This window comes from Colletotrichum destructivum, chromosome 10 (assembly GCF_034447905.1).
Source record: "Colletotrichum destructivum chromosome 10, complete sequence".
Classification (NCBI taxonomy): domain Eukaryota; kingdom Fungi; phylum Ascomycota; class Sordariomycetes; order Glomerellales; family Glomerellaceae; genus Colletotrichum; species Colletotrichum destructivum.
The window spans coordinates 2296419-2318656 of NC_085905.1; the positions used below are offsets into that span (position 1 = coordinate 2296419).

At 52.8% G+C, this 22238-nt stretch overlaps 8 protein-coding genes across 8 annotated transcripts; 2 read left to right on the forward strand and 6 right to left on the reverse strand.

Annotated features, from left to right (window-relative positions):
• Window positions 1-2: 2 nt before the first annotated feature.
• CDEST_14980 (uncharacterized protein) lies at window positions 3-1599 on the reverse strand. The gene is made up of 5 exons (XM_062931136.1): window positions 1328-1599; window positions 1171-1270; window positions 584-1076; window positions 484-533; window positions 3-423 (listed from the first exon to the last, which is right to left on the reverse strand). Exons 1-5 carry the CDS (start codon window positions 1451-1453, stop codon window positions 209-211), a joined length of 984 nt encoding a protein of 327 aa, XP_062787187.1. The 5' UTR covers window positions 1454-1599; the 3' UTR covers window positions 3-208.
• Window positions 1600-2280: 681 nt separating this feature from the next.
• Window positions 2281-3374, reverse strand: CDEST_14981 (Putative endonuclease/exonuclease/phosphatase). Its single transcript, XM_062931137.1, has one exon. It carries the CDS (start codon window positions 3314-3316, stop codon window positions 2390-2392), a length of 927 nt encoding a protein of 308 aa, XP_062787188.1. The 5' UTR covers window positions 3317-3374; the 3' UTR covers window positions 2281-2389.
• A 2004-nt stretch (window positions 3375-5378) lies between these two features.
• CDEST_14982 (Putative RTA-like protein) lies at window positions 5379-6393 on the reverse strand (the record flags this gene model as incomplete). Its single annotated transcript, XM_062931138.1, has 3 exons — window positions 5379-5806; window positions 5911-6159; window positions 6231-6393. The coding sequence occupies 3 exons, from the start codon at window positions 6391-6393 to the stop codon at window positions 5379-5381; spliced, it is 840 nt and encodes a 279-aa protein (XP_062787189.1).
• A 3749-nt stretch (window positions 6394-10142) lies between these two features.
• Window positions 10143-10949, forward strand: CDEST_14983 (Putative mycotoxin biosynthesis protein UstYa; the record flags this gene model as incomplete). Its single annotated transcript, XM_062931139.1, has 4 exons — window positions 10143-10182; window positions 10250-10375; window positions 10455-10588; window positions 10653-10949. The coding sequence occupies 4 exons, from the start codon at window positions 10143-10145 to the stop codon at window positions 10947-10949; spliced, it is 597 nt and encodes a 198-aa protein (XP_062787190.1).
• Window positions 10950-13069: 2120 nt separating this feature from the next.
• On the forward strand, window positions 13070-13507 carry CDEST_14984 (uncharacterized protein; the record flags this gene model as incomplete). The annotated part of the gene is made up of 1 exon (XM_062931140.1): window positions 13070-13507. The coding sequence occupies one exon, from the start codon at window positions 13070-13072 to the stop codon at window positions 13505-13507; it is 438 nt and encodes a 145-aa protein (XP_062787191.1).
• Window positions 13508-13996: 489 nt separating this feature from the next.
• Window positions 13997-16434, reverse strand: CDEST_14985 (Putative berberine/berberine, FAD-binding domain, PCMH-type, FAD-binding, type PCMH, subdomain 2). Its single transcript, XM_062931141.1, has 4 exons — window positions 15825-16434; window positions 15341-15767; window positions 14374-15276; window positions 13997-14310 (listed from the first exon to the last, which is right to left on the reverse strand). The coding sequence occupies exons 1-4, from the start codon at window positions 16241-16243 to the stop codon at window positions 14137-14139; spliced, it is 1923 nt and encodes a 640-aa protein (XP_062787192.1). The 5' UTR covers window positions 16244-16434; the 3' UTR covers window positions 13997-14136.
• Window positions 16435-18667: 2233 nt separating this feature from the next.
• Window positions 18668-20104, reverse strand: CDEST_14986 (uncharacterized protein; the record flags this gene model as incomplete). The annotated part of the gene is made up of 1 exon (XM_062931142.1): window positions 18668-20104. The coding sequence occupies one exon, from the start codon at window positions 20102-20104 to the stop codon at window positions 18668-18670; it is 1437 nt and encodes a 478-aa protein (XP_062787193.1).
• A 347-nt stretch (window positions 20105-20451) lies between these two features.
• CDEST_14987 (Putative NAD kinase) lies at window positions 20452-22162 on the reverse strand. Its single transcript, XM_062931143.1, has one exon. The coding sequence runs from the start codon at window positions 22014-22016 to the stop codon at window positions 20616-20618; it is 1401 nt and encodes a 466-aa protein (XP_062787194.1). The 5' UTR covers window positions 22017-22162; the 3' UTR covers window positions 20452-20615.
• Window positions 22163-22238: the final 76 nt, after the last annotated feature.

Sequence of the window (22238 nt, forward strand, 5' to 3'; positions counted from 1 at the left end):
AAGTGCAGACGGAGGGAGACATAGATGGTACATAATTAGGTGGATATTTAAGAGCAGGAATGGCCGACTGTGTAATAAACGGCCGTGGCAACGTGCTGGGAGGCTAAACATAATGAGGCTTCTCAGTTGAAACTGTCTACCAACGCCAATGTATCATAGATGAGATACCAGATGCCCAATGTCATGTAATCATTAACAAGGTCCCTTTTCAGATACTCGCAGGCTGACTGGGCTGCTTCTCCAACCGCGAGTAAAGGTGAACCTGCAGCAGGATAATACAGTCCTCGACGATCGTCCCCAGCGACCCCATCAACCAAGGCAGGCTTGCGAGAAGATAGTCTCTGTCCTGCTTGTACGCAATCACGCTGAGTCCGTAGGTCAAGTTGCCGGTGATCGACAAAAGCAAGAACAACGGCGCGAGACCTGCTCCCCAAATTGATTAGCGTCAGTAATACAACACAGCACTTGGGTGTGTCGACTTGCCCTCGCAGGATTTCCCTCGGTAGTTCTTGATGATCTGGGGAATGCGGGCACTAGGCCGGTTAGTTTCAGCGCGTTGCCTCTCGACGTAAAGAAGTCTTACCAGAGATAGCAGATGGCGCCGATGACGCCAAGAGCCGAGCCGAGAGATTGAGAAATGCCGTTAATGTCGGTGACGCCCACGCTTCCGGGAGATTCGTCGCTTCCAAGTAGACCCAATGTGCGGAGTACGAGCCAGCCGGTGATTCCGAGGATCTGTACTGCCAAAATGCAAGCCAAGTTGAATCGCCAGTCGTGAAGAGTCCGTACGGCTTCCACGGGGATCTCCTTGCCTTCCTCATGCGCGACGACCGAACCGCTGCTAGTTTCGTCGTCTTGAGTGTGGTCAGGTGCTCCTCTGTCACGGGAAGAGGACGAAGGGCCGAGAAGCGGCTGACACTCCGGAGACTGTGGTGTCGTCGGACCTGACCGTTGAGAACTACGAAGCCGTTGCTTGGAGTTGTAGTAAAGACACTGGCAGATGAGCGTGGAGTCCGAGAAGCACAGGTAGCCCGTCACCGCGATGCTTGCTGGGGCAATGTGGTTGGCTAGACCCCCTGCGCCGGTTTGATAAGACCATCAGTCAGTTCAGGATCAACCTGGGAGGGCCCGATATGCCAAGCCGCGGGATACGGACGGGGATTCTCTCACCCAACAGATTGGTCACATCGCCAAGGAGCCAAATGAAGAGAAAGGCCATCGACAAGCTGTCGGCGCTCTTCAATTTGTAGTTCGCAGCGAGCTGTGGCAGCTAGATATTATCGGCGTGAGGAAGTTGAAGCCACTGTCCGGTGTCAGGGTCACTTACCAGGAGGCACAGGAAGGCAGCCATGCTGATGCTGCCGAGGATCTCGGATGCGTCATCTCGCGAGATAAGGCTCTGGGGGAGCAGCGCGGGCCGGCGCGGGGCGATAGTGGCCGCAATCGAGAACATGGCTAGAGTATGACGACCGATGGCAACGGGAAGACTGGACGAAATGTATCATAAATGAACGGAGTCTCCCTTTGGAAAGAGTCGAGAAGGAGACCGACGCGGGTATATGGGCCGAACAGAGTCCTGCGACTGAAAGAAGTATGCAACCGCAGCGCCCCCGTTGTTATCAATGACGATAACAAAGTTATCTGCGTTTTCTTTCCGCTGTGTCCCCCTCCGTCCCCTACGGCTGACTCATCTCAGAAGGGAAGATTGTAAGGGTGATCCAGGCATTGTCCGCCCCCCCCCCCCCCCCCCCCCCCGCGCGCCCAACAGTTAACTCGGTTAGACTTCCCTCTCCCGCGTGTGAACGGACAGTCGGTCACCGGACGCGCGACTGACCGCTTCCATGCGATCAACGTAGGCATTGAAGGTGGCCTGGAGCCCAACTAAAACATACTAGATCTGGACGGTTGCAGGCGGGGCGCTGTGTTTTGACGTCGCTGTGTGGTCCGATGCCAATTTTAGACGGGCTAGTGAAGTGGGCAAAACAAGATCCGGCAACACTGGCTGATGATATTTCTGAGGCGATTCTTTCTGTGGCCTTGGCAACTTAAGAGCGGCGGGCAAAGAACGGCGCTAGAATAGTTCTGAGAAGGGAGCCGGGCATCTCTTTCGGGAGATCGAGTTGCTTCCCCGATACTTCAACTCTTCAGTCAAGTCTCATGTCACCCATATTTGTTCAGCTTCCCCCATTGATAGTTGCGAAACAAAATCCAAGAAAGCCGCCGAATGTCTCTCGGGCTTCTCGTCAACGATATTTGTAATTTTCAAATGCATCTTGTGGCAGAGAAGAAATATGATATACGAGCGTGAACAACTGCCCGCAATTAACGGCGGCTCTTTTCTTGCGACAACCCTTGTTGCTTGGGTTATACTAATCCTCATCCCGCTACGTTACGACAACAGTGTAACGTCTCCCACGACAGGCCGATGGTCGCTGATGAGCATGCCATTGACGTTGTTGTTGAGGATCTCGTACCGCTGGACCGAGAACTTCTTCGCATCCTTGGGCCCAAGCCAGACAAAGTCGATGCGGCTGCCCTGCTTGGACGTATCGAACGTCGTGTACGTCAGCTGGTTCGTCCCGGCCCTCTGGTCCGGAGTGGCCAGGTTATACAGCTCGCCCAGGAATCCCGTCGCAGACAGCGTCCGGTACGCATCGCCGTTGGGGTCCGAGTTGAAGTCGCCGGTCAGCGTGACGCCCAGGGGACCGTACTTGGACTGCACCGCCTGGATCCTGGACACGACGACCTTGATCCCCTCGGAGCGCGCCTGGGAGCTGACGTTGTCCAGGTGCGTGTTGGCGTGGATGAACCTCTTCCCGCTGGAGACGTGTTCGAAGACGGCGAGGGTGACGATGCGCCGGCTGCCCGCGCCCCAACCGAAGGAAACCTGGTCCGGCGTCGGCGAGAGCCACTTCGTCTCCTCGTACACCAGCCGGAGCGCATCGGTGCGGTAGAAGATCGGGCTGTACTCCCCGGATTTCTTTCCATCGTCGCGTCCGACGCCGATATGGGCCCAGCCGGACCCGAGGCCGTTTTGGATGTCCTTCAACTGGTTGTCGAGCACTTCCTGGAGGCCGATGACCGTGACGGCGCCCGACGGCGCGCCGGACGCCGTCTTGGCGATGGCGTCGATGACGTGCGGTTGGCGGCACCGGTCCTTGGAGATCGAGCAGAAGAGGTCCCACCACGGCTTCTCGCCGGATTCGCGGGACCCGGCGTCGTAGCGGATGTTGAAAGTGACCACCCGGAGAGGTAGACCTTGGGCCAGCGCCGCCTCGGCGAGGAGGATGGGTGCGAGGAGCGTCTTGAGCTGCATCGTGAGACAACGAACTTACGGCGGAGGTTTAGAAGAAAGGGGGCCCGGATGGTGATTCCATCTTGTTTCCTCTCTCGGCCTCCAGAAACACACGTCTTATATACGCCGGTCACATCGTAGGATTGCCAAGGTCACTCGGCCGAATAAGGCAGCTCGAGAAACCACTGACAAGGGTCCCTTCTGGATGCCAATGTTCTCTGCGGGGTTCAATCCCCTCATAGCTACTATCAAGTCGGCACGTGGGTGACATTCAAGCATACATTGATTCGGAGCATCGGTCGTTCTCTACAAATAGGGGTCGATGGCCCGGAATACGTGATCCGGTGTCGACTGAACCCCTAGCGGTCATCTGGCCGTCACAGGCATCTCCCTTGTCAACCCGGTGGGCTCCATTTACCTTAACGACGAGCCTAATGCGAGTGCAACCATTTTCGGGTCTCCGGTGCCGTTGATATTGACGATCCCCGAGTCAGGAGTTTTCCGAATTGGGACACACGAGCTTCACGACCATGAAAAAAACTTCTAGACGAGCTGGTGCCTCGCGTTGCAGCTTCTATGAATCGTCCATATCTATAATGATCTGTCGTGCCATGATTCGTACACCTGCTAAGTGTGTGTATAGCAATTGTCTCCTATTTTGTTTGTTGTTGGTCTAAGAGGGTTGTTCCACCAGAGCAGAGCCAACTGAGAACTCGCAATCCTAATGAGATGCGCGCTCCGAGAGGAGCAGAGCATCTTCTCTGACTCAATCTCTCACTCAATCTCCTGTAATATCGCGAGATGAATACCCCAATATTTGGCTTGCCTTTCATCTTGACCCATGTCAAGATCTGAGTCGTTGAGGAATCTTGTGATCCGCTGGCCCCATTCCCGCAGCAATGTTCGCCTCGAAGCCCTGTAGATACGAAACCCCGTTATTAAGCAAACCGTGGATACGTACACTGTAGATACAGTCACAACAATGGCAAATTGAAAAATACACACCCCCCGGTGTACTTTTGCCGAAGCCCCAAGGAGAGTTCTGTGACTGCTCAGCTCTAATCCGTGGAGGCCAGCTTCAAGATATCTTTCCCCCCTGCAGATTGCCGACAGCAGTACGCCACTAAATAGCAAAGATTCCGACTCAAGAGGTCCGAGTGAGTTGAAACGTATGTAGAGCGCGATGGGATAAACGGTCACAACCTCGTGTCTTTGCGATCTGACCTAGGGCCAGTGCAGCTTTCCGAATCCATTCATTGGCCTATTCCGCCTCGTTGAAGAAGCATGACCATGGTTGGGTCGTTTCCGCTCTATATGTTTTAAAAGCCTCGATCATGAGTTGAAGCTCTGGTTCACTTACGTTTCTAAGGGTGTCATTGGACGAGAAGTCCTTGGTTCCATCAGCCAGTTCAGTCTGGGCCCTCGAGGGCGAATCGGACATTTGGCGCGGCCAGTAGAACATTGCTAGACACCCGAAGTAATTTATATGAGGTGGCGACACATCGTGTATTTAATGTTCGGAAAGGAGCAGATCATCAGCGACGGATGTGATGTGAAGTCTACGACAGGACAGAGTATCATCACCAGAATAAGACTTAGAAGTGTTGTAAAGCAATAGGGCAAAGCCCTTCTCTTCAAAACATCATTAATCATGCAACATCCAACTTGCAGCCTGGGATCTTATAACCCGATTCCTCTTGACTGAGAGAAAGCAGGTGTGACGCACAGTATGAAAGATGTAAATAGCCTTCGACCGGAAGACTGGATCTGAAGCTATGTTGTTGATGTTCAATTCATGTCTTGTCAAGAATTGGTGTAACTAATCCGTCGGGTTTAGCCAAAAGCTAAAACATCAAACGCCATCTATGTTACAGACTCTGTAAGGAAAGGACATGGATGGAAATTTAAACACTGTCACCGAAATGGATTTTAAAAAGCTAGGCGACTTTATCTTAGTTGCCTGCAAACATTTAAGGCTACCTCCAACTACATCGCAAGGTGATATCGCAGCCCATGGAACAGAAGAAGGAACAGAAAAAAAGCTCCAAGCCAGCTCACTGCGCCAGACAACAGCAGCATGTGGTTACACAGCCCCCATCTCCGTCTCGCTGTGAGTCTCTGTTTTTATGTTTGCCGAGACAACGCGGCTTGGGTGCCATATGTTGAAGATGGCGACGCAAATGAAGATGAGCAAGGCGTCGAAAATGTAGATGTAAAGCTCCTTACTCATGAGCTCACCATCCTTTCCCATAGCGTATTCGACAACCCTGAAAACCGATCTCACTAGAATAAGGGCCGAGACGGCGTAAAGGATGACGATGTAAAACCGCCAAGGAAAGGTTGGATCCGTGCTGATGCTTCTCGGACTTTGAGAGAAGCGTCGATGGAACGCAATCGTGACGACAAAGAAGAACCCAAAGAAGATGATCTGGATGGCGAGACCAACAAGAATAACGTACTTGCCCAAGTCGTTGGTTTTCTTGTCGTCCGCCGAAGCAAGAATGCCGCCCCCTGCAACTTGAGTCAGCAGGGTTGTTATGTGGTAATGTGATGATGGGAACGACATCTGAAGGATTTTGAAGACAAGGCAGTTGAAAATACGAGAAATCACCTACCAGCAAGCTGTGTGATGAAGGAAATGACGTCCCCGGCCACGAAGAGCTTGGTCAACCATTTAGGAGACACCCACGCCAAATCTCCAGCACCAAGAAGGCTGATAATGCGACCTAGAACCATGTAGATAGACGCAGCCAGGAGAGCTGGGGCCAGAAGTACGAAGAGGGTTTCAATGATAAAAGCCACGAGGGTCCAGTCTGGTGTTTTGGAGGCATTTATCGCGCGTGCGCCATACCCAACAGTCTCCACTGTGTGAAATGGCAACCTGTTAGAATCGGTTTTGCCAGCCGAAAAGAAGGGACAACGAAGAACTACGCACAAATGCATCCGCAGAAGAACGGGATGAAGTACCACGTTCTCTTGCGCAACAACTGAAACAGGTGAAGAGCAGACGATAAGGCGAATAAGGCTGTTGTGACCGCTGCGAGCGCAGTAGATGGGTGGTACTTGTAGTACTGGTCTTTTGGCTGTTGTTGCGACATTTTCAACGGTGTTGGCGCTGCTGGCAGATATTTTTGATAGGCTGGCAAGTATTACTGGTCGTGATATCTGGTTCGCAATCCGGATGAGCTGTAGATTGGGGAAGTGGAAATGAACAACGGCACCCTCGATCCTATATAGCTCACTGATGATGACTTTTTAAGAGGACTGCAATATCATTCTCACGCAGGTCAGCAACGGACTTCATGCTTTAGCTTGTGTGACGAAACCCGTCCTTCATAGGTGAAGAAGCAAGGATTGTCCTTGCGAGCGTGGACTGTTTTGACGACAGCGCTCACCAAGACTAAGAAAAAAGACCTGATGAGCCTCTGCCATGCTTTCCGGTATTACGCATGTTTGGGTCTGGTGGGCTGACAAGAGTGCAATAACGAGCTAGCGATAACGTGGCGATGCGTGGAAATCTAACGTTATTTGCATTTGGGTCGCGGTACAGACACAGCTCTGAGAAATAGTGCAGCAGCGCCACGAATCTTAAGGGCTTCAACCAATCAAAGAACGAAAAAAAAAACATAGAAAACCAAGATGCGCTGAGATCTAAGGCCGGAATCCCAGCTAGTTCGTGTCGTTTATCTCTGTTATCTGACTTGTTTCGTTCTCGTTCTCGTGATATCGTGGCGCCGCTCGCCGGAACTCAGCCACTCCCTTAGCTGCCGAGCAACCGTACCTTAGCGACAGGTCACTAACATACCTCTGACCAGACTGGCTGAAGTAGTTCAGTTTTTGCCCGCGACCTTGGGATCTAGAGTAGTCTTTGAGGCTGGGACTCGGCAACTGTCAAGGGGGAAGGGAGCGTAGGGAATCTTCAAGGCCCCAAGACACTGAAAAGATGATCACAACACCTTTTCTGATACTTGCGTCACCTTTTTGTACGTCCTTCGCATCTCAGCAGTATGAGTGACCAGGTATACGTACATGTCGTCAAAATTGGCTGGAGACAACAGTCGAATCCGTCCTATCTCTACCCTTGACATGTCTAGCTCACCTCCCCAGGAAATTTGACGAGAAACGTCAGGGGGGTTAAAAATGTTCCCAAATTGGAACTCAAGGTACACGGCAATTCTTGCAGAGACTCTCTTCAAGGCCTCCAAATTGCATTTATCTCTCATTTTTGTTTAGTGTGGCAGCAAACAAAGAAGCGGGGTTCGCACACGTTGAAATCGTGAAGCCGACGGTCAATCAAGACTCAAAGTGCTACTACAATGGCATTGTTCGTATGTCGGGGATTCTCGGCGTTTCATTCCGTATCCCTCATACATGTACTCTGTTTGCTCCCTACATATTTCGTTGGAGTGTCAGCCACCATGTGGACGAAGCGGTGGACCACTCTCCCCAAAACATGCTTCCTAAAAATACGATGCGCGAATCACCTCCTGGTCTGTTCCCACTCGCAACTGAGAAACGACGACGAAAACGATAACGAGCAACAAATGACATCACTTTCCGACTTCATACTAAAAAGTCGTCTGGCAACGATGCAAAGCGAGATAGCATCTTGTGCTCCAAATCGAAGATGGATGGTCTAGCGTCCCTCCAGCGAAAATTTGATCATCATCCAGGCCCTCGTAGACGTGTAATCTTGTGCGAAGTCTCCTGGCGTGCCACGCTGGACTAAAGGTCCTCCTCATTGAGATTGTGAAACGCTCTTCTCAGAGTCTCTGTGAAAGTACAAATCTCGATCGTAATAATAGCCAATGTCATGCGATTGAAACTGCAACGGTGCCTATCCAGCCTGGAATTCTTTTCCGTCTTGCACAAAGACGAAATCAAAACGACAGCTAAAAGAGGCGTCGGGGATACAGGCAGTCGTAAGGTGATTAGAATCATGCATGCCACGCTTTGGCTAATGGGTCCGGGTGCGGGAACCCCGTTCTCGCATCATAGAATGATTCGCTGGTTCACATGCAGCAACACAATCGGTCTGCAAAATCTTATCAAGCAAAGCTGAATTGACCTCTCTCTTACCCATGAGAGCAATATTCTCCCCTAGCAAAAGAATGGTACAAAGTTGAGAGGGCGGTAATCCGTGGCTGGACAGCAGGCACCAGAGGCCACGCATCAGACAGACAATTAAGGAGATACAGTTGCAGGGCCTATCTCCTAACCACCGCCGCTTGACCTCCATCAGCACTCAATCAACGGGCCATCTCACCAGCGACATCGCTCTTCTTCACCTTGAAGTCAAAGCATACGAAGTGGGCCATGATAGGAAAAAGAGGTGCAAGATGAGGGCTCAAGCCGCTTTTCGGCAGTTCGAGTGATCCTTATCCAACAACCATTGCATCTCCCATATTGACAAAATGGCCAACTATCAACCATTATACATAGAGCCCTTGTCAAATTAAGAGCCCGGCTACCTCCCGACACCTGTTTACAGAACTGTGCAGCAGAAGTTGAACAAAAGAGAGTCACAAGCCTATACTATGGGTTTGAGCTAGTTTGACTTCAGCACACCCGTAATTCCACCTTGTCACAGAAAGTAGAGACATTCACCAAAGCTATACGTTGCCACCACAGCATAAAACAATTACACTATAATACTGCCTTAGATAGTCGGCTTCTTGGTGGGAGTCTTCTTCCCTGAGCCGAAGTGTTTCCATACTGCAATGTTGCCGCTTGACTCGGAGTCGACATTGTTGGTATGAGTCCCAATGTCAGAGGGTGGGACATGCTGCTATCCCGTTGTCAATTGTATTTCCTTTCCCATAAGAGCAATGAACCAATAGTAAGGCGACCCAGAACGGAGTGCCTATAAAGTTGTTGTCAAGACTTACGTCCGCTGGAATCACAGCAGCGGCTGCAGTGTAAGCTAGCAAAGATGCACAAAGGGCAACGTAGGACTTCATGATGAAGTAGCAGGCAGTTGATGGATAAGTATTCTTGAATGCGAGGCTCTAAGCTTTAGGGGTTCAGATATTGATTTTCAGATTCACCACCATCGAAAAGGAGGAGTACAGGCCAACTTATACAGAGATTGGACAGAGTGCAGTGTATTGAGCACAGTCTCGGTCCGACCGCAACTGAAGTCGGCCCGTCGGTGATTTTGTATTTTCCATCACATTCTCGACTCTGGAGGACGAAATATAGCAGTTCTGGACGATGAAAACACAGTTGGTCTAGACTAGGCTCTCAACCTAACTAAGCAAACCCAGTTCGTCCAGATTAGCTCCTACGATGTATGCCAAGTGCAAGCTTCTTGAAAAAGTCTACCCGAATTACTCAAGATTAGTCTTCATGCTAAGCGAGCCTAATTCCTTTGGAAATGTTTCTGAACGAAAACCTACCCGTTCGTTGGAGTTACATACGTAATCACAACAAACTCTCCACCACCGAAGATGTCTTTCCCTGGATAGGCTTTGGGAAGTAAGAAAACTCAGTTCCTCCTGGTGATTCCATTTCCCTCCACCCCCAGATATGACAGGACCAAGCCCACTACCGGAGCCCGCCACGCCAGTCTTTTGATTGTTCGCTACACCAGACTCATTTTACATCCACAATCACATTCCTTCCACATAGATTAACCCTTAGTTTCCATCATCAAACTATTTCTGACATGGAAGAGAAGAGTTGCAAAACCATTGAGCTTGAAGATCAACAGCCATTAGTCACCAAGGAAAGCAGAAACTTGTTTCGCAATGCACATCGTGAGAATAAGCAACTGCGGCTTTCCCTTCGTTTATCACTGCTTGCCAACATTATTTTCATCATTTCAATAGTTGGGCTTGGCAACACGATGAGGAATTTGACGCCTATCTTCAAAAATGAAGTATATTGTAGGTTCTCGCCCCATTATGCACTCTCACTACATCCGCATGCCTAACTAAAACTCGACTCATGTAGCACCTGTTGCCTCGATAGCCGGACACAAAAACGTCGTGTTCACCAGTGGAATCGGTGATAGACGAACTCCATACATGGGCCCTCCAAGCCCAGAGCGAGAAGACCTATGGAATGACCTATATGGGTGTACGTGGACATTCATTGACACGGGCCGCTTTCTTGGCCCGACCCAATCAAAAGGTAATTGGAACTAACACTATCTCAGTTGGCACGAGTGTCATCGGCCGCGAGCACGCAGCCAAGCTTGTTAATAAGACCGTTCCAGTCCCCGGGAAAAACGGGGAATATGAAGGCAAGTACGTTATTATGTTGGGCGTCTTTCACCAGCTACACTGCGTGGTAAGCCATCTTATAATCTATAAATCCAAGGAGAGTTTTAACCTAACATAATATTGCTTAACAGAACTTGCTTCGAAAAAGCTTGTACTGGAAGACACAGTGGACCACAGATCCTAACGATCCCATGAGCCTTATGCACCTAGAACATTGTGTTGATGCACTCAGACAGGCTGTTATGTGCTCAGCGGATGTTACACCACATCCGTGGGTCTGGGATGATGGACAAAACAAAGAGGTGGCCGAAGTTATGCATACCTGCCGCGACTTTGATGCTATCAGGAGTTGGGCACGACCACGCGATGTATTCCTCCAGGGATGGGATAAGAGCATCCGGGTTCCTGACCCATTGCATGCTCCTTAAGGAGAACTGCTGGCAGACTAGCGCTGTATGAACTTTTTTTTGAATCAGTTCGGTCCTTGGTTGAGTCCGTCGGTATCAATAATTTAAGTCCTTGATTCTCATGCAACAGTACATCCAGTCTGTCAACTTCTACTGAACGAGGCCAGAAACTCCAGTGCTGGACCAGGTTCCTTTCGCGCAGGTTCGAGCAGTGGGATTGGATCGCCTGTTTTCTCACACCCATGGTAGTAGTGAAGCGACCTGCGTCATGTATAAGTGCGGCGTTCTGGTGGCTACGCCCGCCGCTGATGCCACTCTCGCCTGTTTGGGCGGTTCTAGCTAAGATCACTAGTTCGAAGCTGGTAAGTCTGAAATCCAAGCCGCGCAAATTTTGTCTTTGAAACTTTGTTGCCGAGAGACTCCATAAGTTGAGTTCCAATGTTCAGATCCAGCTGAACCTTGGTGCGTTCATTGAGGAATACTGTTGTTTCTTTCTGAGTAGTTGACAGAGATACCACTGCCGGAGTTTCTTCAAAACTCGAAACGGAGCCATCCTCTGCTCGATTTGCAGTTCTTCTGATATCTAGATTATCCCTGCACTCTCATCTTGGCATAGGGTCGAGCCCGAGGCTACGAGACAGTGTCCGGTTCGCATTCACGCATGTCACGACCAACCGCATATGCAGTGCACCTTGGCAGATAAAGTCACCTTCAAAAGGGTCAAACTGCGATGCTATTCGTCACACCAGAGGCCAGACTGATTGACTGCTGGTTTTGGGATAGAGAAAGCAATACGAAAAGCGCTGTGACATGCCAGTTGGTAGTTGGATTGCACCCCAGTAAACTTGCGAGCCCGTGTGATGTTGGGCAAGATGTCTCGGTGTCTACTCATTTCTCTCACTCAAGCTTCCGAATTGGCTCAAAATAGTCAAGGACTTGCATATGAAGACACGATGGAGGAACACCTCCCTATTGAAGAAATGCAACAGTGGCTTTTATGATCGCCGAACGGGTTTTGCGAGGGTGGGTTCTTCCTCTGGAGCTGAGCGTCCCCTAAACTAAAGAGAAAAAAGGTATAAGTATGAAAGAGCTATGCCCATATGCAAACCAGAATAATTTTTGATAGTCCGTATCATTTATGTTCATAATTTCAATCTCTAGGCCTACCCATTCAACAAGACTTAACACACCACCTGTCGTTTAGCTGACAAAATGAAGGTGATAAACTCAAGTTGTACCTGGCTCTTGTTTGTTTACACACACTGCAGACTTCCTACGCAACTATTGTCCTTGCCCTTTTCGCTGGCGAGGCTATGACGGCGCCGCTCAAACCCTGGACCTTGCCTAATCCTGCTCTTCGGCGGAGGCAGGTCTTCTCCGTGAATTGCACCACCCCGGGTCTCACGGACACATGTAGCCTCTTCAATACCCGCTGTGACCGTTAGGAATCTCTGATAACCGACTACCCGGCACTTTGCGGCAGGCCCAACTGTCTCTGTTATGGTTATGGTGGCTGTGACTTGATCTGCCGTGCGGAGCTGGGCATCAAGGATGACTCCGAGCTTGAGGGGGACATTATCAGCGAGAATATTGTTGAGCTCGAGAAGGAGGGAGAGAAGAAGACTGAGGATTCAGCTGAGCAGTAGAGCGGTCGATGAGTGGTTGTTAAGAGAATAAGTGATACACACATTTTCTGCCGCTTGAATATCTGGTGTTGATTTGCGGCCGTGTTTACCTAATTGACTCTGGTTTTCATAGTCTCATAAGCTCTTAGACGCTTGGATGTCAACCAATATGCACGGCATATCCGCGCCAATGAAGTGTGATACCAGCTGGGCTAGGTGACATTGTCACCAACGGCGTATCTCACAAGTCGCCAAGACGTAATCGCCAATGACTTGATGACGCGCGCAGTTCTGCAGGCATCTTCATGCAGGTCAACAGAAAAGAACAGTTTAGTTGACGCATTCTTGTGTTGTTGTGGCCCTTTAGCTATTTAGTTGCAGATGCGCCCAGAATGCATAGGTGCTATGTCTTCCGACAAACAACACCGAACCTGCTTTCCCACGTTTCCAATTTCCTTCTTCGGACTTAAATCAACCATATTATACGACTCTAAAACACTAGAAGGCTCCTTCAAAATGTCTGGATCTAATCAATTTCCTGCTCCGCAGCCAGACCCAAGGCATGTACAGCAGTGGACCTTGACAGACCAGTCTGATGAGGGACAACGGCACATGCCTATCGCTGATGGCAAATACCACGACCGAGATACAGGGGAGGTCAGGTCGGTTGCCCCCGGAGACCGTTTGGTGTCTGGACCTCCGGCGATCGACCAGTATTGGCACAACATAGGCGCCGCTTCGAGAGATGAGTTCAGCAAGATGAGAGGGTCGTTCCACAAAGACATTACCGAGTTCATGATTCGTCTCGGGGACTTCCTCCAAAAGGGAAACTGCAAGATCCATTCTGTTAACGCGACCGAGTTCTCCGTCACAGTCATTGTCAAAACGGTGCAGAAAACACACGAAATCAACGAAGATTTGAAGGCCTGCCGACTGATTTACACTCTCGATTAGTCTCGTAGAGGTATATATAATATGATTTACTACGAGTTTCAGCTTGGGTCACCAAGACTTACAGTTCATCAGATGGTTCCGCAACGACACAGAGCTTTGCGGGTGCCCGTCGACTTGCGGTGACATCTTTTAATATTGAGGCGGCCGTGACAACTCGGCGAGTCCAAACGATACAGCCGGATCTTGGTGGTCATCGTCGGAGGCAAAAGACATCCAGGTCTTTTCATTGGATTCATGATATCTCTGTTGTCTGTTGAATTGTTGTGCTCGGTTCCATCTTTCAGTCCATAATCATTACATCGGGCCCGCAGCCTCAGAGAAACAAGGTAGGATGCTTCGAGGCTTCTGGTAGAGGCCTCTGGTAGACTCAATTATCACGATAGGCATGGGTAGCCGGCAGCCTCAGTCGATGTCATGGCAGGGGCGGCGTGCCAGAGAAACAGACGGAGCGTAGTTGTTTAGAGCAAGCAAGCAAGCGGCGGGGTGCATGTTATCTCGAGTTGTCATGCTGTGTATTGCTTGATTGTTTATCGTAAGATCTAATAAGCCCACGATCATTAGGTATCGCACTTGGTATCTCTGAAGACGTAAATCGCATAAGACGCATTCTCCCCCCAAAAAGACCAAAATCATTTCGCTTTGCAAAGCCGGTTGGCGTAGTCGACGACACTCCACTCCTCGCTCCCCGGCGTGGACCACGAGAAGAAGACGCCCGTCGGATCCCACTTCTTCTTGATGGCGGCGAGCTTGGGGTAGACCGGGCCCCAGAAGGCGTCTTGCCAGTTGTTCATGAAGGCATAGTTCTACTAGAAGTTAGTCTGACTCGCGGTACCCGCGCAGGGGGGTGGAATGCTGGCAGATATTACCTCGTTCACGTACGCCAGACCGTTGGGGCCGGCCTGCTTGAACTTCTCGGTGATGGTGTTGACCATGAGGTCGTTGAGCGCCAGCTTCGTGGCCCAGGTCGCGTCCAGGGCCTGCGGCAGGATGGCCATCGTCCGCATGGTGGCACCCCTCCATCGCGGGTGCGTCGCGCTCTCGGGCTTCTTGGCCTGGTTGCCCGGGTCGAAGAGGTGGCTGATGACGATACCGAACTGGTTCGGCGCCGGGGCCAGGGCGAGCTGGATGGCCTCGGCGATGGCGGGCTGGTTGTTGGCCATGTCTTGGTGAGTGAAGACCCAGCCGCCCGTCAGGCCGTTCTGGGCCGCGGCCTCGGGCTCGAAGATGTCGTGGAAGAGGGTGTAGTAGTCCGGGTAATCCTTGACGCCAAAGTCGTAGGGGATGTTCTCGGCGTCGAGGTACGAGAAGAGCGGTTGCACGACGGCGGTCAGCTCTGCGGCCGTCTTGTTCATGCCCATGATGGGTTGCACGTGCAGCGCTCCGCCGATGATGGGGGGGTACAGCTCATAGATGCCGTAGAGCCCGTTGTCGACCAGGTGGTTGCCAAGCTCATGGAGCTTGTTGACGGCTTTCGTAACCTGCCCAAAGTTTGCCCCCGTGGTGGCGTTGACGTTGAGAAAAAGGGCCGCGCCGGGGATGGTGTCGGGGTATGTCTTGAGAGTGACGGATAAGACGATGCCGTAGTTACCGGGTCCGCCGCCCTTGAGCGCGTAGTACAGGTCCGAGTTAGACTTGGAGTTGGCCGTGATAAAGTCTCCGGAAGCAGTGAGGACCTCGAAGGAGAGCGCCTGGTCTGCACCGAAACCATAGTTGCCACTGAGAGGCCCGTGGCCGCCTCCTCCTAAGTAGCCTCCCGCAACTCCGACAGTCTAAATATTGTTGTCAGTTGAGTTACGGGCAGTGGAGAGTGATGGGAGGGTCAAGGTTAACTACCTCGCACTCGCCCATGACGACGTTCTGAGGCGGGTTACGGGCCCGCGCGGCCGCAGAGATCTCAAAACCCTGGACTCCGGCCCCGATAGTGATGGCGGGACCTTTGTAGTCTCCCGGGCCTTTGTACTTGTCGACGAAGGAGATGTCCTTGAAGTTGTGCGTGTTGATGGCCAGTGACCCGGCGCCGGCGCTCCGGCCCTCGAAGTCGTGGCCCGTGTTGCGCACGACGAGCCGGACGTTGTTGGACTTGGCAAAGTTGACGCCGGCCTTGACGTGATCCCTCGTCCGGGCGATGATGACGAACTCGGGGTAGTTACCCAGGGAGCAGGTCTTTGTCGGGTCCGTTGTGAGCTCGCAGGTGTTGTTGCTTCCCCACGTCCAGAGTTGTGATGCCGGCTGGGAAATTCTGGTCGCGCCGTGATCAGTTCTGGGGGGTTTTTCCCTTACATGTCTTTGGTTCAAAAAACGGGCTTGACAAACTTACTGCCATCTCTCGTCTGTCCACTTCGCAGTCGCCTCGGCACACTTTGCAGCATCGTATGTCGCTACTCCGCGGAACTGGTTGTAGCAGACGGCCGCAGGCGGAATGTGTCTTATAAGATTGCCTCCCACGGTCTTGTTAAGCTTCTCCCAAGCGTTGACCTTTGGCCAACATTCGTCTGCCGGGGAGCACTTGCACTGGTAATTCTTGCCGTTCTCTTGGTACGGCACCAACTTGGGCGTAGAGGCCGCCGTGGCGAAGAGAGAGAAGCATGCCACGAGGAGCACGTCGGTGAGCGAAGGCATCATTCTCGAATATCTTTGCGAATCGGGTTGATCACTGTCGGGAACCTGACTCTGGGGTGCCTGGCAGGCCGACTCTTGTAAAACCGTCCTTCTCTTCGACATTTTGTATTCGAACATCGAACCCGTACGCCACTAGTTTGTTTCTCGAGGGGGTCGGCGGGCTGCAAACTACCGGCCGTAGCTCGTAGCTTCTGCTCGCGGTGTCAAGAGCGACTATGACTTAGCCGCATGGCCTATGATTGGGACTATAGCTGAGCTAGTTGTTGCTGGTCTCAAGGGATTGGGACGCTTTCCGTCCGGAAGGGAGAACGGAAATCCCGAGCCTGTGAACAAGTCAGGCGGCAACAGTGTGGGTAAATGCAATCATTAGCCGCCATCTGCTGCTGTGTCAGCCACACAATAGTGCGATTGGACAAAGTCTGCAGACAAAAAGAAGGTGATAGCCGTGGCAGAGGCTGCGTTGGCAAGATCACTAGCGCATGTGGCTCCATCGACGGCGTGGAGCGGGTTGAGATCGTGTGATAGAAGCTGACGCAGCCGGTGACAGTATGACAAGGTACGACAGGGCGATACAGGATGGACGGCAATTTACCTGCCGGCCGGGCAAGTCAGAGTAAAGTTTATTAACATACGACTGCGGATACTTGCAAGGTAGAGGCTCCGCAGTAGGAATCACGCACTACTTGGAGCTTCACAGGGAGCAAAGAAGCGAAACCTTCGGAGTGTTGCATGGTGAGTGAGATGCCCTGTGTCAGCCGTGAAACTAAGAGGCAGCTAGGGAGACAAGATTTATGAACACAGGGGGGTTCCAAGGCCAGTCGGTTTGTATCGACTAGTGGGGAGACGACGGGTCAGCTTCTCATCTCTGGCAGCAGAACAATAGAATTCCGGGTGCATGCTTCTGGCAGGCAATGTGAGCTGAAGGAACTGAACATAGCATATTAGTCCTACAGAGTTGCACCGAAGCTGGGGTCGGCCCATCCAAAGTACCAAAAGTTCCCAGAGTTGGGGGGTGATGTTGGCCCCCTCATCCTTGTATGCCGGGCGGCTCGGTGCCACCCTTTTACCACCTTGGCGGCGCAAACCATTCGGCACAGCGCCGAGTTGGAGGGTCGAAAGTCTGCAAATCCAGGACGTCAGGCTCGCTCGCTATGCCGAACACGCTGGTCAGATCGGACTTTGAAGAAGATTACCCTACGAGGATACGAGGAAGTGTCATGCCATCTGACCCACGAAAGCGACTTTTTCACCAGGCAGGCAGATCGGCGTTGGGATAGTCATGGATAATCACGCTTATCACGGCCGTTAGGTGCGGGCCGAGTCAGTTAGTTGGCCAGCGACGGTTGTTCGAGAACAAAGGAAACGGCGGAAAGAAAAGCTCGAGACAAAGCACTGCTTAGTTCAAGGGGGACGGCGGTAATTCGCCCACGTGTGAAGAAGAATAATGAAAACCCCACGCCAATCTTCAGTGCCGAGTGATCCTACAGCTGTCACTTGAAGAAAATCTTCTTGCCCCTGGGGGCGGGCCTGCAGGTCAACCTGTCTGTCATGCGCCGCAGCGCCGAAAAGCTATCGGCACGCTGTAACTGTATCGAGATGAACGATGCCGACTTGGTTTGGCCAACACGTTGAATGACTGGGTACAACAGGCTTCGTCGACTAAGTTCGGCGGCTAGGATTCCACGCTGACTCGGTGTTCCGAACCACGATGAAAGGACGGAGGATGTGGTGTGGCTGGTGTTATGGTAGGTCCGAATCTTAAGGCCGGGACGAGCAATCGGCCGTAACATGTCTGCCCAGCAATTTAGAGTCGTTGGGAGGCGTTCTTAGCACTTTGGGTCAATCTTAACCACCACCACCACCCCATTGTCACATTCACAAACTGCAACGAAGGAGGTTGGCGGCAACGGGGCGAGCTTTAAGCCCAGCAAAAGCCAGACGCCGTCGGTAGTCTCAAGCAGATCAATCTTGGCGAGCTCACGCATGACGCCGGTCGTTCTGGGAGTACAAGAGCCTGTACACAACAAAGGGTCCTGGAGTCGAAGGATTTGACGGCGCAAAGAACAAGGGAGGACTGGCCAGCGCAATGCCCAAGGCGTCTTTCAGCTTGCCGACAAGTCGAGTCCCCATGATGCTCACCGATACCATCCTCTCGGGGATTCCCCACGGGACAAGATTTGGAGAAGTGCCGGTGAAGGTTCAGAAATGGTGTCACGGGTGCGCCGTGGGATGATGAGAGAGTCATCATTCCCGAATGACCTCGGACTTATGCTGCTCTATCGGCCGGAACCTCAAGCAGCAACAAGGGACACACCGAGCCTGCAACATGTTTAAGATTTTGGGTTCACCGATCATCGCGCGAGGTGAGTGTATCGACACCAAGGTTAAGCCAAAATAATTAACTCGGCGCTCAAGCACGGCGGCCGGTTCGGGCCTCTTCTAAGACTACGGGCCGGGGGTAAAAAGAAAACCACCGTATGCAATGCCTCCACAAGTATCTGCATCTCTCTCACCGTCAACTTACGCTGTCCTACCCTTTACCTACCGTCGGCGCATATAGGACACCACCAACTTGAAGGCCGGCATGGGCCGGGTCCATGGACGCTTGTTGATATCTGTGCGCGGCCACAGGTGGGAGGCGTAGTGACGGAATTCCTCAAACTTGGTGACGCTGATCTCCAGGTCCTCCATCGCGGCACACTTCCTCACCTCGACGAACTCGACGTCTTCCAGGCCGCCCCAGGTCTTGGGCTTGCCCGGGTGCCTGCAGTGGCACCAGAAGCACTCGTCGTCGCCGGCGGGCGTGTCGAGGTACCGGTGCATCTTCTCGCGCAGGGCGTCGTCCAACATGTTGAACCCGGCCAGGTCGACGAGGTAGAGCTCCTGGAGCGACGTGAAGACGTCCGTCAGGATGCGCATATTCTGTACCCACTGGGGCTGGAAAAAGTCAGAGAGGTTCGTTAGCAAGGAGTCGGGGATGTTGGCCGGCCGGCGGACCCGCCGCTGGGGGCTTTCTGGATGCCACACGGGTTGTGGTTCACCACCAGTGGTGACCGAGCCGGACGGTCGAAGGGGCGGCCACTTGGCGGGCACTCGACCGTTGAGAATGTTCCGCGTGCCCTCCTGGGCCTCTAATTCCCACGTGTGCCCGATCTGCATGCGGTCGTAGACCGTCTGAATCGCGTCGTCATCGCCCATCGCTTCCCAGTTGAGAATGTTTACGGCGATCGAGGTGAGCTGCCCGAGTAGCGGGTCCCAGGTGACCTGCTGGTGAGAGTTGAGGTGCGACTCGTACAGATACGGCCCCATGCCGCGGAAGGTCGGGATGTGGACGAAGACGAGGTCGTCCAGGTTGCAGTCGTACGGGTCGCCCACCTCCAGGGCGGGAATCCTGTCCTCGTAGACGACCTGCGTCAAGCTCCAGTCACCCAGCTTCTGCGGAAAGCGATCCATCCGTCGTTCACGTTGCACCATCTCCCGGGCCTTGCGGTGCGTGGCGGCGACGACGTCTCTGGGATGCTTGAAGTTCCTACTGTTGCACAAGACAGCGCACTCTGGATACTCCACGAGATGCCGATGGCGGAGTGGCCAGAACGTGATGTAGTTGGGCCGCTTGCGGTAACACATACACCCCGGATTGGGGGCAACCCTTGGGCAGGCGTCAGTCTCGTGAATGACGGCTTGTCTGAGTAGAACGAAACGCATGTTGGGTGTGTGGGGGTTACTGGCAGCCACAAGGACCAGATCCTTGATCTCGTTGGGAAGTTCCTGGAACACCGAACTGACTCCTGACGCCGAAGGTCCTCCTTCAGAAGTGGGCTGAGAAGGGCTCGACGCCGGAGGCCCGGTCGAAAGATTGGGAACACCCAACGGGGCTTGCTGGACGACTCGGCTACCTATTTCAGCTTGCCACCAGGCTTCCATAAGCTCTGCCATTGGGTCATCTGACATGGAGTTGGAGGAATGATTACTAGACATGATGTTGACGGATGGTGTTGACGGGTAGTGTAGTTGAGGTTTCGGTCAGGTCGTGATGCTTCAAATTACTCAGAAAGACAAAGCGGGCTCTTTTATATCGAGATTGGATACAGCTTCCTCCAGACCACGTCTTCCGGTGACTGCTGTTGGTTGCAATACATATACCTCGTGAGTGGTGAATGATGCCGAGAACAACACTGGTTGTTCTTGAAAGGCATTGTTGGACGTTGTTTAGTCCTCAATTGTTCTCGTCTCCGTGTCACGAATGTAGCCGGAAAACACAATTCACCAAGATGAAAGACGCTCTCGGAGCTTCGTCAAAGAAAACAAAAAGATGCTGATCCCCTGTTCCTATTGTTGATCGCTTTTGTGAATTTCAAAAGAGGCCAAGCATCAGCAGATGCGAACAATGCCGTCCCATGTGTCCAAATATACCGGCGCCCCATGCGCGTGCCGCCAACGCCTTTCGGAAAGACTTTTTGTACTTTTACATTCGGGTATCAGGGCAATACTACTGTCCTCTCCCGATGGGATAGTTGAACATCAGGAGACCGTTGAGACCGCCCACCCAGCCGTCATCATCGTAGTCCGAGGCGTCGCCCTTTCCTGGCCCGCAGATGACGCAGGGCACGCCGCCTTTCCAGTCGCCGTCGGGGGATTCGCCGACCATCTCGCCCTCGACGCGGATTTCTGTGCCGATTCCGGCACCGGCGCTTCTCTTGCCATCGATGCTCACCTCGAGCTCGCCGTCGCGGTTCTTGCTGCTGACCTTGAGGGTCACCTTTGTGCTCAAGGGCAAAACCAGAGGCCGGAAGCTCAGACTCCTGGGGCAGATGGGCGTGATGAGCAGCGACTTTACGAGGGGGTGGATGATGGACCCGCCGGCGCTGAGGCTGTAGGCTGTCGAGCCTGTTGGTGTGCTGAGGAGTATGCCGTCGGCCACGGCTTCGGTCAAGAAACGGTTGTTGAGGTATATGTCGATGTGGGCTAGGTGAGGCTTCGGGCCACGGTGGATGAGAAGCTCGTTCAGGGCGTGGATTGGTTGAGGGATGTCTCTTTTTGTTAGGATTGTGTCCTCGGGAGGGATTGCTGGCAGATGCGCCTGGGATTTCGTCGTCGGAAGCAACTGACTGTTGATGTTCTGGCCATTGTTGTCATAGACACCGACGCGCAGCCGATGCCGAAGCAGGATCTTGGCCGCCCGGCTTTGGCCCATGCTCTTGCCCGGAGACGCATGCCATCCGGACTGGCCTCCGTTGTGGGTATCGTGTTCCTTTTCTCCGCTCGCGACTCGGGTGTGCGGCGACAAGAGGTCCTGGACGGCGACGCCGCTACCGCTCATGTACGCCTCCCTCCAGGCCCGTTTGTACTCCTCAAACTTCCACTCTGCCAGGAACCCGATCGTGCCGAAGTTAAAGGCCAGGATCGGTGGGACAGCAGAGTACATGCTGAAGTGGCTCGCAGCGCGCAAGATGGTGCCGTCGCCGCCCAGTGTCGTGATCATGTCGATCTTATCGGGGAACGTCGAAGGATCGCAGGTGTAGATGGGGAAGTTGAACGACTCATGAACCATTTGCGCAACCCTGGGTTCGAAGATCAAATTCAAGCCCGAGTATGTGCTGTTCAGGTGCTTCGCAAAGTCGATAGTCGCGCGGAGGACTTGGGGAGATCGCAGTTTCGGCATCAGAAGGATGTTTCGGGGGGGTGTCGGCCAGTGTAGGGAGAGCAGACCGGATGTCGAGTTTGGAGGATCGCGGTACTTCGGGATGATCCGCGAAGGGAGTGACGAGACATCGCGGATCTCGGCTGCCTGCGCAGACGCCGTCGTGGAGAAGTTCAACGGCCGGAACGCCCGAATCGGCGCCGCAGCCAGCGGCCGGGCGCAGAGGCGCGGAGCTCTGAAACCAAGCATTTTCGCAGGATCGGTACTTCGAGGGACCAACAGCAGTGAAACAGATTCACCGGCGGTTCATGGCTGAGCGTCGCGCTCCGGAGCCAGTGGTGGGAGGCGCGTCGAGTCGGTGTCGTGTCCGGGTGCAAAACCGAGGAAGAGTCGAGTGATGAAATGAAATGTTTAACAATGACGACAACGCTACTGGCGAGCCCCACTTGGGATCTGACCGAGCTCACCGAG